Below are 16,504 nucleotides of genomic sequence, written 5' to 3'. Positions count from 1 at the left end.
TATATATACATATTTAAATAAAAATATGACTATTTATCAATCTATAAGAGATATTATGAAAAGCGCAGAATTTTGCTGCCCTTCTTGTATTATACTCATTTAAAATCAGGGTTTGGTGAACATCGTGGAAGAATTCTCGCATTCCCTCCCACCTCTGACAACTTTTGAAGGAATGTCTACTACAAGACATTCGAGGCCAATACTTCACTGATGAATCATTTACTTTTCCAAATCATTTCTCATTGCTTTGGTTGATTCGTTTCATTGGGATCCAATTTTTTCAGAATGCCATTTTCTAGAACATTTACGCTGGCGATATGCTTTCAATTACTCTGATCTATTTAGACTTGTCCATGTGACATCTACCAAAAATCGCCAGACGCTTCCCGGAGGAGCCTAAAAATAAAAGACTAAATAAACTGAATTTACTAAAAAAACATTCTCGGTAAGAACACTAAAATATTTTCAATAACAGTTTTTTTTTATCTTCTATTTAAAGATATAAACCGAGATAAAAACTCATTCTGATAAAACCCTTTGTTCTTTGATTGCAGTCTTTCTATTAAACACTGCATTTTGATGAACACCTTTAGTCCAACTTCCCCACTTCAGTTTCGAAAATATACATCTAACTAGAGCTTTATTTTTTTGAAAAACATGATTTCTTGCAAAATATTTTACATTGTTTTATACATGGTTGTGGTGTACATTTCAAAAAACTATGGAAAAGAACTAAATATGAAAAATAGATATACAGATATAGAAATTAAAAATGAAAACTCAATAAAGGAATGTAATTATGATATTTCTAATGCTGTCCTAGAAGCAGATGGTAAGTTGTTTTCATTTTTTTGTAGCCGTACACAAAGAAAATAAGAAGATAGGTATATTAATTCGCCAAATTTTTTTAATTAAATGTATAAAAATGTTTAAAATTCTGACGCTAAAAATTTAAAACAAAGGGAAAAATTATTAAATTTCTTTTATTATATTAGATCATTATATTCGTTAAAAATATCTTTTCAGTGGTTAAAAAAAAACAGATGCGACCACTAAAAATTAATAAGCCAAAATTCATAGTTTATACTATATTTAGTGATCCCCAGATGCCAACTTTCTCCCTACAGTGAGTAAATATTTTCAAGTGGTAGTTTATTAATTGTGATTCCTGGTTTAATAAATTCCATTCAGTAGATTTTTATATACCACTATTTCTAAACAATTTGTAATGTTATATAAATCACCACTTTTTTCAGATATTCAGAGATGCCAACTTGCTCCGGGCAGCAAATATATATATTAAAGTGGTAGTTTATCAATTGTAATTCTTGGTTTAACAAATTCTGTTTAGTGGATTTTTATCCACCACTTAATAATTCGTGTGTTTATATTATTCACCACTTTATTGTACTAATGTCTTGCTGCACCTTTTTAAGAGCAAGCAATAATAGTCATATATTTGCAAAATTTGCTTGTAATTATCTACCGTTTTTTTTAATTATTTTGGTGTGTCCGGAGCAGTTGGCATCTCTGGATATGCCTTGCTTAACTTTCTAAAAAAACTGGCAAGATCTCTCTCATGTTTGCAAATAAAGTTTGAAGTTATTTACCGTGTTAATATTCAAATAATGATGAGAAACACTTATGCTTACGCTTAGTAGCTGAATAATGAAATAATTGTGCTACCACCTTTATCTGTAAAAAGTAACTTCTTTTTTTAAAAAAATAAAACACGATAAACAACACCTTGAGAAAACTCACGGGAGCCAGATGGTTCATCCGCAACAACACCATTTATAGAGATCTTAACATTGACCGCCTTGACCATCATTTCAACAAATTAAATAGAAACTTCTTTATTAAAGCCGCCACCTGCAATACCGCAAATTTTAATGATATTTTCGACTGCATAAATCTCAAAGAGGATGCAAAAATTCGACCCATTGCACACTTCTACACTTCTGATATCATACTAACATTTAACAACACAAACACTCACTGACGGCCGGGTCTCTACTTAACAGAGCCACATTTACTTACACATATACACACATCCTCACAATCCTTTAACTCGCCCCCTTTTGTATGTATTTCCAAACTGTAAATATTCATTAGTGTTTATTTTCCCATTGTACTTTAATTTTACCTTTTTCATGTACATTTTTATTACTTACAATTTTGTCATTGCCTAATAATGGTAAAGTGCCATTTTGCTTTTCTCAAGAACTCCATTTGCTCCCCAAACTTTAATTTTGTCATGCATGTTTCTAAGTTTAACTTCAAAATGAATGGGAAAAGGGCCGTAAGGCCTCAGACGCCCAGTTCCACTACAACGAACGAACGATAAATAACACTGTAAGCGTAGCTTAACCCTCACCAGACCCCATAGGAGTACAGGTAACACTAAGTGCGCTCACGAAACTTCAAATTAAGGGAAGAAGACATTAGGTATAGATATCGCGATAGATGGCACCACATTCGATAGGTGGTCAGATCGTGATTTGGTGTAGGTGAAACCCGGTGACTATGATTCACGGAGAAATTAAAAGAGAGAAGGAAACAAAAGTTACTTATGTCCAATATTTAGCGAGTCTAGGTGCGGCGCGTGCAGAACAGCTACTTCAACCAAAATGACACTATAAGAGCAAAATGGATGAATCAAGTGACATTTTCAGGGTAAGAAGGAAAAAAAAGTGATTTCCGAACTAAGTTATTAAATACATGCAGCTCAAAAAGAGTGTTTAAGAAAACTGAAACAGTCCAAAAAGTATGTTAAAGAAAAATAGAAACAGCTCCAAAATGGATGTTTAAGAAAATTGAAGTAGCTCAAAAAACATATTTAAGAAAGTGGACACAGCTCGAAAGGGGCAGTGAAGAAAATTGAAACAGCTCAGCACAAAGCAGTGAACACAGCTCAAAATACGTGTTTAAGGAAGTATACACAGCTCGAAAGGGGCAGTGAAGAAAATTGAAACAGCTCAGCACAAAGCAGTGGACACAGCTCAAAATACGTCTTTAAGAAAAGTATACGGCAAAAAATGCTTCTTTTCAACCAATGTTTAACCCTAATTGACAAGTAATCGATCGATTTCGTATTTATTTTTAAAACTTTTTTAACCCCTAAGCAATATCATTACGGGGCAAAGTCTCGAATATCTAGATCGGAGTGACTGAGTATATTTGACTTTTCACTGGGTATATTTGACTCTTTTTATTCAAAATGCTACACGATGAAGTAGTTTTTGAAAATCTAAATTCGTTATTTAGTACCATTATTATAAATTTATAGGACTCGTGACAATCTTATAAAAAGAACTGTTAACTTTTAAATTATTACCTCTTAAACTAATTAAAAAAATGCTCTAGGTTATTTAAGCAAATAAACGACGTCAGATTCCAATTTAATTGCATACATTAGTTTGTTCTTTAAAAAAGTGCGATTTATTTTGTTCTGTGTCCGGAATAAATAGTTCTCTGTCGTTAAATATAAAATTTTATCTGACCGAAAATTATTTTTAAATATAAAAGCTTTGAAATTTTTTTTTCACTGAAGTAGTTTCCTATGCAAAAGTAGTAGTATGCGCACAAAGTTAAATTGAAATTACCTTGAAGGGGATCAAGCTTTTGAGCACTTACCAGGAAAAACTATTGTGACTATATTTTTCGGATTACAGTCCTTTTCTTGTTTTAAAGGTTTAGAATCCGAATTTGGCACAAAAAGATTAGTTTATTCAGAGAAAATGCATTTTAGAGATACATTTCGTAACTTAATACATTTTATTTACTTAGTAATTACCATATCAAGGTTGCCAACCACTACGCTTTTTTTTAAAAAAAAAGAAGAAAAAAAATATTTTAATGAGTGATAGACAATAAAAAACTAAAGCTTAATGAAATTTTGGTAATTTCGTCAACATTTTACAAGTTTTCCAACGAGAAGGTTGGAATACAAAGCTTTTAATCTAAGTTTTCGAATCATTTTCAAGCTCGTGGTATGAAAAATTACTTAAAATCAATTTTATGAAAGAAGGATTAACGCATAAAGTTGGCTACCACTATAAGAATTTTTCCAAAAACTTTGGAAGGAGAAAGCTGAAACTTAAAAAAAAAATTGCCTTAATTGCTCGCTTTCAAGAGGAGCAAAGCCATTTCTTTTTTTTTAATTATTGAACAACTCATACTCATATGTGATGGTTATCTTAGCATCAGCCCCGCTAGGAGCTCTAACTAATTCATCTGAATGGAAATAAATAATAAATCGCCGAAGCGCAACTGAAAGGTGAAAGTTGGGGTTCAGTATCTTTTACTGAGAGAAAATTAAAATAAAGTAGTGAGATTGAACAAACCATCAGTTTAAGAGAGAGAAAAGGTTTTGTAGCAGACTGCCTCGCCTCCCCTCGAGGTATTACCCCCGAGCTTCTCAGGTGCACAGTAGCCACATAGCCTTAGAGAAAAGGAGAAATACATAATAAATGCGCAAAAATTATTTACAAGTATTTACAAAATTTACGGGACAAAACTCCGTCGGATAGGAAAAAGGCGTTTGCCTGGGGCTATATTTTATGTTGTCTTTGATGAGCTCAAAATCAAAATTTTTAAAGTAATTGCACGTATGACAAGAGAGTGCTTCTCTGAAGAAACTTGCACATAGTTCAGCTATGTGCTCATCTATTTTGTTGATTTTTAACTCTCGTCTTAGCTATTGAACAAAATCTTAACAGTTTTATCTGTATGGTGTAATTGTAAAATAATCTTGGTAGTAACAGAAATTTGATCTTTCTCGAAAAAAATGTCAGTTTTACTGATAACCAGAGATGCCAACTGCTCCGGACACGCCAAAATAATTAAAAAAAAACGGTAAATAGCCGCAAAGTAAATTTTGCAAATATTTGACTATATTTGCTTGCTTTTTAACGGGTATTGCATGACACAATTAACTTAAAGTGGTGAATTATATAAGTTTACTAATTATTTAGAAATAGTGGTGTATGAAAATCTACTAAATTGAATTTATTAAACAAAGAATCACAATTGATAAACTACCACTTTAAAATATATATTTGCTGCCCGGAGTAAGTTGGCATCTCTGTGATAACCAGTTTTTGCTGTTTTCCGTCTTGGTACATATTGACTTTCAGACCTGCATACCCTAAACATCTTAAACACGTAATATAAAATAAACTTTTGATCAAATACTTTTTCCTGTGCTCGAAAACTAATTCAAATTTTCTTTTTAAATTGCAAACAGCACTTTTATGAACTTTTTTTATCAGAATTTAAGAAAAGGAAATTTGATTTCTTGTTAGATTATTTAAATAATTTTTTAAAATTATTTACATAGTTACGGAATCAGTGATGATCAAAACTGCTTTTTGTAATGGTCAAAATTTTTTAAAAGATTGAGACATTACCATAAAATTTTTCGGGGCTGATGAGTCATAAATACATTCGTTTCGAATCGGAAACAGGATGGAAATAAAAAATAAAATCGGTAGCTTAAGCTTGGGCATTGCTACTTCGAACACCTTATTTCTGCGTTCTCTTTAAATCTAATACAATCCAATTGATGTTTGTTAAAAGCTCAACTATATAATTTTTAATTTGAACTAAGTCTTGGTGACATAAATAAAGAAAACTATTATTACCCCGCCCACTAATGAACTGCTATAAAAATGGCTTGGCTACCAGTTTTATCTTTTTTACCGAGATTGTGACACCCTGAGAATGCATATATGACTCGCCCGTCTCGAAGAGGTTATTATGAATAAGAAACATATCTTTTGAATCTACGCAAATTCCGTAGTTGTTGGTTGGTATGATATTAACATGGATGCGAATTACTTCGCTTTCTGCAAAAGTTTTAATAAATTGGTAACGAATTAAAAATATTAAAACGTAAAGAATAATTACGCTTACTTTTTTAGTCACCACGTAATAATTACAGAGTCACATTATTGCTCAAGACTTTCAGGGCCTCATAAATTTTCATCATGCGTTTTGGACACAGTTAAAAAAACGGGTATTACAAGCACGATATAGAATAGTAATACAATTTTGAGCAATTAGCTACAATCACAACGCCTGTTGGCGGAATCGTAGCACTAGTAGAGAGTATACAATTAATTATTTACTAAATTTACTAAAANTGCACTTTTATAAGTAATAGTGGACAAGTTACGTTAAAATTAATTTTTTTTAAATATGAAGACATTAATTTTGCTACCGCTTGAAAAGAAGATTTCTGAAACTACGGAAATTCCGTAGCAGTTGGAGGGTATGTATTAGCTACAATCACAACGCCTGTTGGTGGAATCGTAGCACTAGTAAAGAGTATGCAATTAATTATTTACTAAATTTGCTGAAGTAGCTGTTTATATAATAATTTGAATTTATAATATGAAGTGGTTGCAAAGAACTTTAAAAAATTACTTAAATTTCGTTATCAAATGGAATTTTTTTTTAAAAAAAGCGGAGCAAAGTGGCATCTCTAAGTGATTCTTTTGAAACAATTGGATTGCCTTTTACTACATTATTATTAAAACTTTATATTAAAGTTATGAAGTCTTGTCTATTTCATTTTACTTTGGGCAACTTATAGATTTGTGAGTTGCATATTTATCTGCATCTGTAGTTAATCTTTTTAAAATGCAATTGCTGAAGTAGCTGTTTCATAAACGGGATCAAATGCGGTGTCTATTATCTTAACCCATTTGTACCTTACATAAGGATGGTTACATTGTTTGAAAAAATAAAAATTGGTATCTCATGTGACTAGTTTTTCTAATTTGTTTTACAGAAACTAAAATAGATATCATATCTGCCAACTCTTCCAGATTTTCCGGAAGATTTTATTTTTATATTTAAAGTGGTAGTAGATATATACTTTTTTTTCTTTTATAAACTTAATTTTTAAATGATTTTGATCACCACTATTCTTACAAAAATTAAGCACATATATTAATATGCGTTACTATTATGGTTGTCAACTTAAGGTTTCTCAAATTCAACGTATTTGCTTGCTTAAAATTGAAGTTTTATTTCCATTTTAATACCACTGGGAAAAATGATAATGGAAAAGATTAAAAGTTGGCAGGTATGAGATATCCTTGCATGAGATAATAATGAAAATATTTGTATTTCGATCTGCTGGATATGTAGGGTACCTCGGTATTTTACTGATATTATACCTCGGCATCTTATACTGGATTGTTCTGTGCTCATAAGTCATGAAGAAATAAGCTTATACTGGTAATAAAAAAAGGAAGAGAGTGATATTATCATTTGTAATATTTTGCTATGATACAATCTGACGTGAGGAATGCGGTTACCGGGCTATATTTAATGTTGTCGTCTATTAACCCGTTTTGTCCCGAATTTATACATTGAAATGATACAAAAAGTGGTTTTATGGAAAAAGTGGTATAATATATTTTCGAAATTAATTGTTTTTTTTTTTTACTGTTAGGGCATTCAAAAGGCCTTGATAGATCTAAAAGTACTTGCTCCTTATAATTCTAGATCTAATCAGAAATAACTAAATCATTGTGGTATGTGAGAATCTCTTAATTCACCCAGATAAATGAAAATGCTGGAAAAAGTTTCCCACCTCAATGAATGTTTTTGAAAAAAAGGAACTGTCCTAAATATATGACGCTGGGCGTTAACTGGTTAAGCTGATGTCTAGCAAACGATTGAAGTTCGAGGCCGTACAGTTTCTAGCGTTACTAGAGAATTTAAAGTTGAGTTTGGCAATGAAGCAGTTAATTTCTTCTCCTTTAGTAGATCCTTCCTTAGCAGTCTGTTGCTGATAGCTATTGGGGCACCAGTCATGTATCTTAAAAATTTTCCTTCTGTGTATGACAATATTTTCTTTAAATTATCACTGATAGTGGTTAGGGCGGGGCTAGCGTAGGTAAGAATTGGTCGGATAGCTTGTAGGTATATTGTTCTTTTATTTGCTAGGTTTAGCTTTGAATTTTTATTTAAAAGTGCTTTTAGTGCGTAGAACCATAACCTCCTACAACAAAAAGCCTCCACACGGTCTTTTAGAAGTAGTCCGCGCAGACTATTTAAAAAGTGAACCAAGTGACTAGTTTTTTTAATTTGTTTTACAGAAACTAAAATAGATATCCTTACCGCGAGATAATAATGAAAATATTTGTAATTCGATCTGAAGTTATTTGATTGCGCAGTGATTTTTCAGGTAGTGCTAAGTAGTAGAAGGTGCTAAAGTGATAAATAGTAGAGAAAAGTATCAACTTGCACTCAACAAATAAATGCTCAACTTATTCATATAAGTGTTTTTCTTTTAAAGATCATGTTTTGCGACTGGACATTAATGAGTTTAACAGCAATATATTTTTTTCTTAAACGCGAATTTTATCTATTTTTTTTTTTTTTTACTCAAGCATTTTGAGTTGCATTCATTTTCTTGAACACGCATTTTGCTGATCAGTCTCCTTTTTTCCTGAACGCACTTTTCGAACTGTGTTTTAATCGCGAATGTCGAGTTGTGTCCATTTTCTTAAACATGCATTATAAGCTATGTCCAAATATTGAAAGCTAATCGACCTTACATACCTTGTTTACTTTTAATGACTCAAATTTTTATATGTTTTGAAGAGCCTTGGAGATGTTCCTCATTGCTTTGACTGTCATTAAGTTGCACTATTCCATAAATAATATCCTATTGCTTGCAATCCATCACAACCCATATGTTCTTCAGGTGATGCAATCCAATAAATTTTTTCATCGTGTGATACAGCACCCTATTCTTTACCCTCATTTTCCAAAACGATTTTTTTTTTGTATTTTGGCAGGGCAACCCTTACAATGTTTTCAAAGATTAGAACAACTTTTAAGACTTCCCTTTCTGCAATCACGTGCATTTATGCAAACTATTTGTAAGAAAATGCATTCGAGAAAGAATGCTGAAGGATTCTTGTTTCCGGTTGGATGCAGTCTTTTCACAGGAAAAAGACTCTGCATCCATATAAATTGCATCACCTCTCACATCAAAGAACCTTCACGCAAGTAGTCTGCGCAGACTTTTTAAAAGGCTAACCAGTTGTGCGCATATACCCAATTACTGTTTAAAAAGTATTTGAGAAAAATTTATTATATATATTTGAGAATTGAATTTGTAGCGCTTAACGAGCAAATCAAAATTAATCATATTCATAAATAAAACTAATCATATTCATAAATAAAACTAATCATATTCATAAATAAAACTAATTATATTCATAAATCAAAATTTTTTTTCACTTATATGTTTGCTTCTACTTTCTTATTTTTGCTAAATTTTCTAACAAATGGCTCTTTCGAAAACGGGTATACCTTCATAGTTGTCTGATCGGACAATCTGTAAGACACCGTTAGGAGGCTTTCAGTTATAGGAGGCGTTGCCCATTTGCAAGGAGTCTTTTTCATTGCCTAACCATTTTTGTACCTAGTGGTAAGTTCTCACGGAGAATTGTTGGGCATAATCTGTAATTGCAAGCACTATTTCTATGTTGAAATGAGTTTTCACAGTATCTTTTACAAATTTGTGGTGCTACAATTCATCAAGCATTTGAGTTGTTGGGTGATCTTCATATAATGAAACATTTCCTTATAACGAACAAGAACTGTTGTTGTTACTAATCTCCAGTCTGGTCAGACCAGTCATCACCTCCTACATCAAAAGCCTCCACACGGTTTTTTTATAAGTAGTCCGAGCAGACTATTTAAAAAGTGAACCAGTTGTGCGCATGNGTACCTTTTCTAAGAAACTACTAATAAATCGCCGAAGCGCAACTGAAAGGTGAAAGTTGGGGTTCAGTATCTTTTACTGAGAGAAAATTAAAATGAAGTAGTGAGATTGAACAAACAAGTTTGAGAGAGAGAGAAGAGGTTTTGTGGCAGACTGCCTCGCCTCCCTTCGAGGTATCCTTTCATAAAAGTCCTAGTCCTAGTGTTTTGATTTTATTTGGCAGTTTCATAAAAGTAATTGAGGGAAATTCATCATATATATTTGAGAATTGAATCTGTAGTGGTTGACAAATGAATAAGGCAAACCATTAATATTCATAAATAAAACAAATTTTTAGTCATATATTTGCTACCATTTTCTTATTTCAATTAGATTTTGTATTAAGTGACTCGTTCTGTAAGTGGATATCCTTCACAGTGGTCTGATCAGACTATCTATAAAAAACCGTGTGGAGGCTTTCAGTTATAGGAGGCGTTGGACCAGTTCTGTGAATCCAATGACCATTAGGGGGGAAATATAGATGCCTTTCCATGAAAGTTCGAAGCAATCTAAGATGTGAACAGATATAATGACGGCATATAAACAAAAACGTCTTATGGATGAATCTATTTACGATCAAGAACTTTATTTATGTATTGCTTCGCTTTTATTGTCATATTAGAATAAGATTTTTTTTCTCCAGAGAATCTTTGCGGTAACCACTCAACAAAAACTGAATTTATAAATGGCTTGAAAGTCTGTACTTGCGAAGACGGATATGTTCCTGGAATAAATGAAGTATGCACAGGTAATTCTTTCTATTCCTCGGTGAAATGCTTTATTACTTTCTATTCTTTGGTTAAGCATTTTAATTGGAAAAATACATCCTAAATTTCTAAGTAGTTAGGACTATAAGTATTTTTAGGAAAAAAGTTACTTGCAAGATTACATGAAATAAAATAATTTAAAATATTTAGAAAGATTTTTTTATAACTGACAAATTGAAAAACTACTGTCAACTACCGTCTGGAACTTTAGAGGAATTATTCGGTAATAACATCTGTTAGTTCCGTCAATAAACTCCATTCAATTTAGTTTTTTATTAAATTGAAATAAAAATTTAGCTTATCTGCGTATTTCTTTTCCCCTGTAAATACTTTTTATTAAGATGTTCGGGCGTGTATTCTGTGGAATAATATATCCTTCAGGAAATGCAAAAATTTGAATTTTTTCGAGCCCTGGCAGCTAGATTAAAGGAACTAATCTTAATGGTAGACTCAAAGCATCTTTTTATTCTATCGCTTCCTTTTTTTTTGCAATTATTTGTTATTTTAAAAAGTTTTAAGACAAAAAAATTTTGAAACATAAATTCTGTAATGTTTTCCCAACTTATAGTGGTGATCGCATTTTGATTGAAAAAATTTAAATAAATTATATTTAAAGAGAATTACACAGTAATTGCTGTTAATTTCCTAAAAATAGAATATAATTTATAAACTGTTTTCTCTTATAATCGGCTAAATCAAATTTCTTTTCCTTGCCCGAAAGGAATCGTGAAAAAGCACTGTGAAAATACATTACTAATAACACTGGGAAACAAATTTTCCGTTTCCATTTTACAAATACCAGATATTACCCAGTTCTGGTGTGGGGGTTTCAAATCTGAATTTATTTTATTCCGCTACTGATTTTTTCAAAAATATATTTTATATTTATTTAGTCTTACTTAGTTTACTCAATTTATTTAGTATTACTTAGTTTACTTAGTTTATTTAGTATTATTTAGTTTAATATTTTGTCTGAATGTACAAGCTTATAAATAGCGTATAGGTTTATGTTCATAGATATACAACTTGAAAACTCCTTTCCTCTTAATAGCACTGAAGGCAAAGCAATATGTCCTTAACGTATCGTATCATATGCTGAAATGTGTTATAGCCTTCTTCCTACCACTCCCTGCGTGTCAGAGAAGTAGTAATCACTTGAGGGAATTTTAAAATATCATACAAAACTTCTGAAATCAGCAAATTAAATAAAATCTGTAATATGTTGAGAGATAAGTGCAGATTTGAAATAAGTCAGGCTATAATTTATAAGATCCGTTTAAGAATTTCATACTACAGAAAATAAAAATAAAATTGTCCCCCATTGTAATTTATTGAAAATTAAAGAAGTTATTAACACTTAGTTGCTTCTTAGCTATTTTCAAGACTTTTTAATTCTCATTTAATCATTTTAATTCATTTTTCTTTCCATTTTAGAAATATGCAATGAATCAAAAATATGCGAAAATGGAGGAACGTGCCATAATGGAATTTGCACATGCCCTCCAAGAACGAGAGGAACATTTTGCGAAAAAATACACGTGACTTGCTGGAACTCCTATTTGTATGAAGAGTATGCTAAAGTTAGAGGACTCTATTGTTGCTGCAAATCTGATGCTCCTGCCAAGTGCAAGTATGATGTTAAAAAATTAAACGCTTATTGTGAATGTCCAAAAAAAGGTGAAGTATATGAAGATAAAAGTAATACTTGCAAAGGTAAACACAACTCTTTTACCATTTTACTATCAAATTAGCTGCCTTTTGGCGAATAGCTTGGATACCTTTCAAAATTAACTTTTACATCATATAAACTTTAATGATAACCAAGCGTAGTGAGTAGCACAACTGCATTTAAATGTTCTTATTTTTTAACTCCTTCACCAATTGTAACACTTTCATTAGTTTTAAACAATACACTAACCAATTTTATTCATCTTTTAGTTATTGCCCGCACTGACGTACTATCATTTCAATTTTAACTATTTTCAAGAGTCAACCTCGATGTTGTCATAGTTTTTTCCGTGTTGAGTTTTGATCATAATTTAAGATTAGTAGGGCAAAATCACGCTAAGGACCGTAACATTTCGGACATTTCAGCATAGGCTGCGGAAGTATTTTACAATCGTCGTTGAACAGCCGACCCAATTTTTTGGGGTTTGCGACTACAAATGTTCAACTCCATAGCCTTGTAATTTTGAATCCAATCCAAAAGACAACAGAACTCCTGGATCGAATATTGGAAGAAATTTGAGTTCATGGAGCTCTTTTTGATGGAGTCAACCTGCATTTGCTTAACATGGAGAGGAAAGCCACTGAAAGTTCCCAGAGTTAACCTGACGGCAAGGGGACCCTAATCCATGATTCGTCTACCTAAAACTAAACTCAGTGGCATGACTGACCGTAGAGGGCCAAGGCCTACTGTGCCCATCTCAGTTTTCTTGACCTTGGTTTCTGGGGTACAGGAGCAGATGTTCCGAACAGGTGGTCAGCCGAAAACGGAACTTCCAGTGTTTAGTTCCCAAGCATGGTTGGTACTCATTTATCGACAAACTAAAGGGATGAAAGGCTGAGTAAACCTTGCCCGGCCCGAATATCGAACCCAGGACTTGTGGGACGGGAGCGCGAAGAACTACCACTCAGCCACCGGGCTTCATGATTCGTCTACCTCTGAGGATATTTTGCGTCAGTACTGTTTTCGGTGCAAGGCGGATGCGGATGGCTGCCGAATTCGTTTCTACCAGCCCTCGCAGGGATCGTACCAGGCTCACCTCATTGGGGGGTGAACCCTCTATCCCTTGAGCCATCATGGCTCCTTCAGAAGTATTAAAATTAGTTCTATCTCTGTACTATTGACTAAAATTTAAAAATTGCTATTGTTTTTTCTTTTATTTTCTTTTAAAGAAAAAGAGTACAGCTTAAGTCATTGATTTATTAAAATACCAATATTCGATTTTATTTTTTAAATTTTGTCCAAATTATCTTTAAGCTTCCTATTGTCTTTACAGCTGGACCTAGTTGAATGATATATTATTTCTATTAAAACTCCTTAATAAGATAATATGCTACTGCATTGATACATTTGAATCGTAATGTTATAAGACTTTTCAAGGAACGCTTAACACGGACTTAGAAATTTTTAAATAGAAATTGATACTCAAGTTGCAATTGAAACAATTGAAGTGAAAATGTATAGCTTGACATCGTTCCGTATCAGTCCCTGTCGTGGCAGTAGGCCGGGGTGCGTTATTCCGAAGTGGCCCTTTATCCCTTCATCAAGAAGTAAGCTTCATCATAAGGTGAAAGAAAACTTTGAAATCAATTAATTCATTTTTAGGCAACATAATTCAAATCTAACACTTTTATACCTTATATTTTGGATTGAGTATGAATTTTGACCAATTTTTATGCGTCAAATGTCGAAAGAAATGTTAAGATTGTTTTTTTCGATTTAACGTACGACATTCACAGCTGTATTAGCACTGTTTTTTTATCTTTATACTATTTTTAATTCTAAATAAAATGCTGAACGAAAAACACTTTATACATTTACGCACCATTACATGCATTTTACCTCCGGAAAAAAGAAAACGTATCTTGTTTAGAATATGTACTTTTTTACTTATATAGTCTTTTTATTCAACGTTTTATACGATCCACCGGTGTGTAAATAGAGTTTGTTAAGCAGACTTTACTTGTATTTTTGCCTAAATTCCAGTATTACATTGCTATACTTCAAGAATCTACTTTACTCAATGAATGGGAAAAGTACCATTAGCAATTCAGCTCTACTGAATTGGACAATTGTAAGTGATGTTATCGTGCTTAAATCATGAGGTTTTTCGATTCAGAAACCAATCAGGGTCGACAAACAAGCTGACTGGGATCGAACCTACGAACTCTTGGCATGGGCCCAGTGCCCTACCAACCAAGCTATCCCGGTCCCTTCACAAATATCGTCATCCTAGATATTATCAAAACTTAAAAACGTTCACTGTTTAAGTTCGACACTATATTACTTGTGAATGAATTAGTTGGTGCCGCCTTCGATGGCAAATACTGCTGATTATAATCAGGTAAAGTTATTAATTAAATTTTTTTGTCGATACATAATCCAATAAATATTTTGGTCAAAATTCCTAAAACTTAAATTTTTTTAACCTGTTCATGATATTGAATGATAAGATTAAAAATGCGATTCATCTGAGTCTCGCAATAAATCAGTAATATAATATTATTTATTAAAATGCGAAAAATTATTTCAGAATGCAACTGTGGAAAGCCTGAAACGTGGACAAAATGTGATTTCTACGGCGGTGTGAAAACGTGCTTCTGCAAGGAAAACTATGTATATAATCCAAAAACACAGATTTGCGAGTGTAAGTATGTAGAATTACGCAATGTCTTACAGTAAATAGCTAAACAAGTGGTAAACTGAAAAGAAAACAGTAGAATATAATAGTAAAGCTACATAAATAGTGAAAAAAATAGTCTTTTAAATCTGAAGAATTAATTATAAATGTGCAAAAGAAACCGTATAATTAATAGATTAATATGTTTTGCAATATTCCAAACCATTACATTAATCCTTTGTGAATTAAAAAAATTCCAGACAAAATTGCGTAACAATTATTTGTGTAAGACAAAAGAATGCATGATTGCTTTATTTTAAAATAAATCGAAGGTGCTTTATTAATATTAAAAAGAACAATTTGAAATAAATATAGCCTTGAAGCATGTGGCGAAATTCTTTACTCAACAGTAGATGTGAGAATAATCGCTCGTCACTCGCCATGTGACTAGTCGCCAATAAAAGTGGCGGCTTAAATAAGCAACCGATCAATTTTTGCCATGATTTTTATTTATTTTTTTATTTATTGTTACTATTTTTGAAGATCGTTTAATGAAGATCGTTTAACGAAGTACATCAACGCAGACAGACTTTGGAAAACAGAATTGTCATTAAAATGTTCAATGTCTCCATTCAATATTTTGATTCCTTAAAATTAATCAATTTGAGGGAAAGAGATTCATGTGGAAAGATAGTTCTTTAATAGTTCGAATATTTCAAAGTTGTAATGTATATATTAAATGTATTTTGCCTCCCTAGATACTTTTTTTAATAGCAGCCGTTGAACAGCCGACCAAATCTTATGGGTTTACAACTACTAATGTTTAACTCCGTAGCCTTGTAATTTTGAATCCAATTCAGAAGACAAGGAAACTCCTGGATAGAGTATTGGGAGAAATTTGCCTTCGTGGAGTACTTTTTGGTGGAGCTAACCAGTAATTGCGTTACATGGACAGGAAGACCACGAGATCCTCCCACGGTTAGCCTGTGGCAAGGGGACTCATCCGTCTACCAATGAGAATATTTCACGTCAGCACTGTGGTCGTTGCAAGTCGGAAGCGGGATTCGTATCGATTGGGATTCGATCTCGGTTCGTCGCATTGGAAGGTGAACGCTCTGTCCCTTGAGCCACTGTTGCTCTCCTGTACAGATTAACCAGTTCCAGAACATTGTTTCAAAGAAGCACCTTTTCAGTGATGTGAAAAGAAACCCGTTTTAATAAAATAGTAATAATTCATTTATAGCCGTAGATTCATTTATAGCCGTAGCCATTTTATAGCCGTAGATAATTTATAAGAGGATTTAGTCCAAACAAAATGAAAGTTTGCAAAAAGTGGCCATTAAAGGAAAAGGTCCGGACCTATCGATATCTGTCCCCGAACTATTTGGTTTGAAGAGAAAGTGGCTACTAAGCTATTCGAGTCTACCGACCACAGGGTACTAACTGAAAATTTAAATATTCAGATCTACCCATCAGAGCTTTTAACACTAGGTTTACGGACGTTTCTCATATACCTATCCCTACGAACACGTGTCAATTTGACGCATGAACGAATACATACTATAACAGCACTTACAGATATACCAACTTGCTCTGGA

General features: G+C 32.6%; 1 protein-coding gene across 1 annotated transcript; it reads left to right on the top strand.

The window, feature by feature from the left end:
• Window positions 1-544: 544 nt before the first annotated feature.
• On the top strand, window positions 545-12,258 carry LOC107447437 (fibropellin-1; the record flags this gene model as incomplete). Its single annotated transcript, XM_043051350.2, is given in 3 exon segments — window positions 545-832; window positions 10,437-10,541; window positions 11,995-12,258. Coding segments are annotated over 3 exon segments (544 nt in total), but the record flags the coding sequence as incomplete, so codon positions are not given.
• Between the last annotated feature and the right edge of the window lie 4,246 nt (window positions 12,259-16,504).

Source organism: Parasteatoda tepidariorum, chromosome 9, assembly GCF_043381705.1.
Source record: "Parasteatoda tepidariorum isolate YZ-2023 chromosome 9, CAS_Ptep_4.0, whole genome shotgun sequence".
NCBI classification, from domain to species: Eukaryota; Metazoa; Arthropoda; class Arachnida; order Araneae; family Theridiidae; genus Parasteatoda; species Parasteatoda tepidariorum.
Note: the sequence above shows the minus strand (reverse complement) of the source record. Positions and strands in the feature narration are given on the sequence as shown.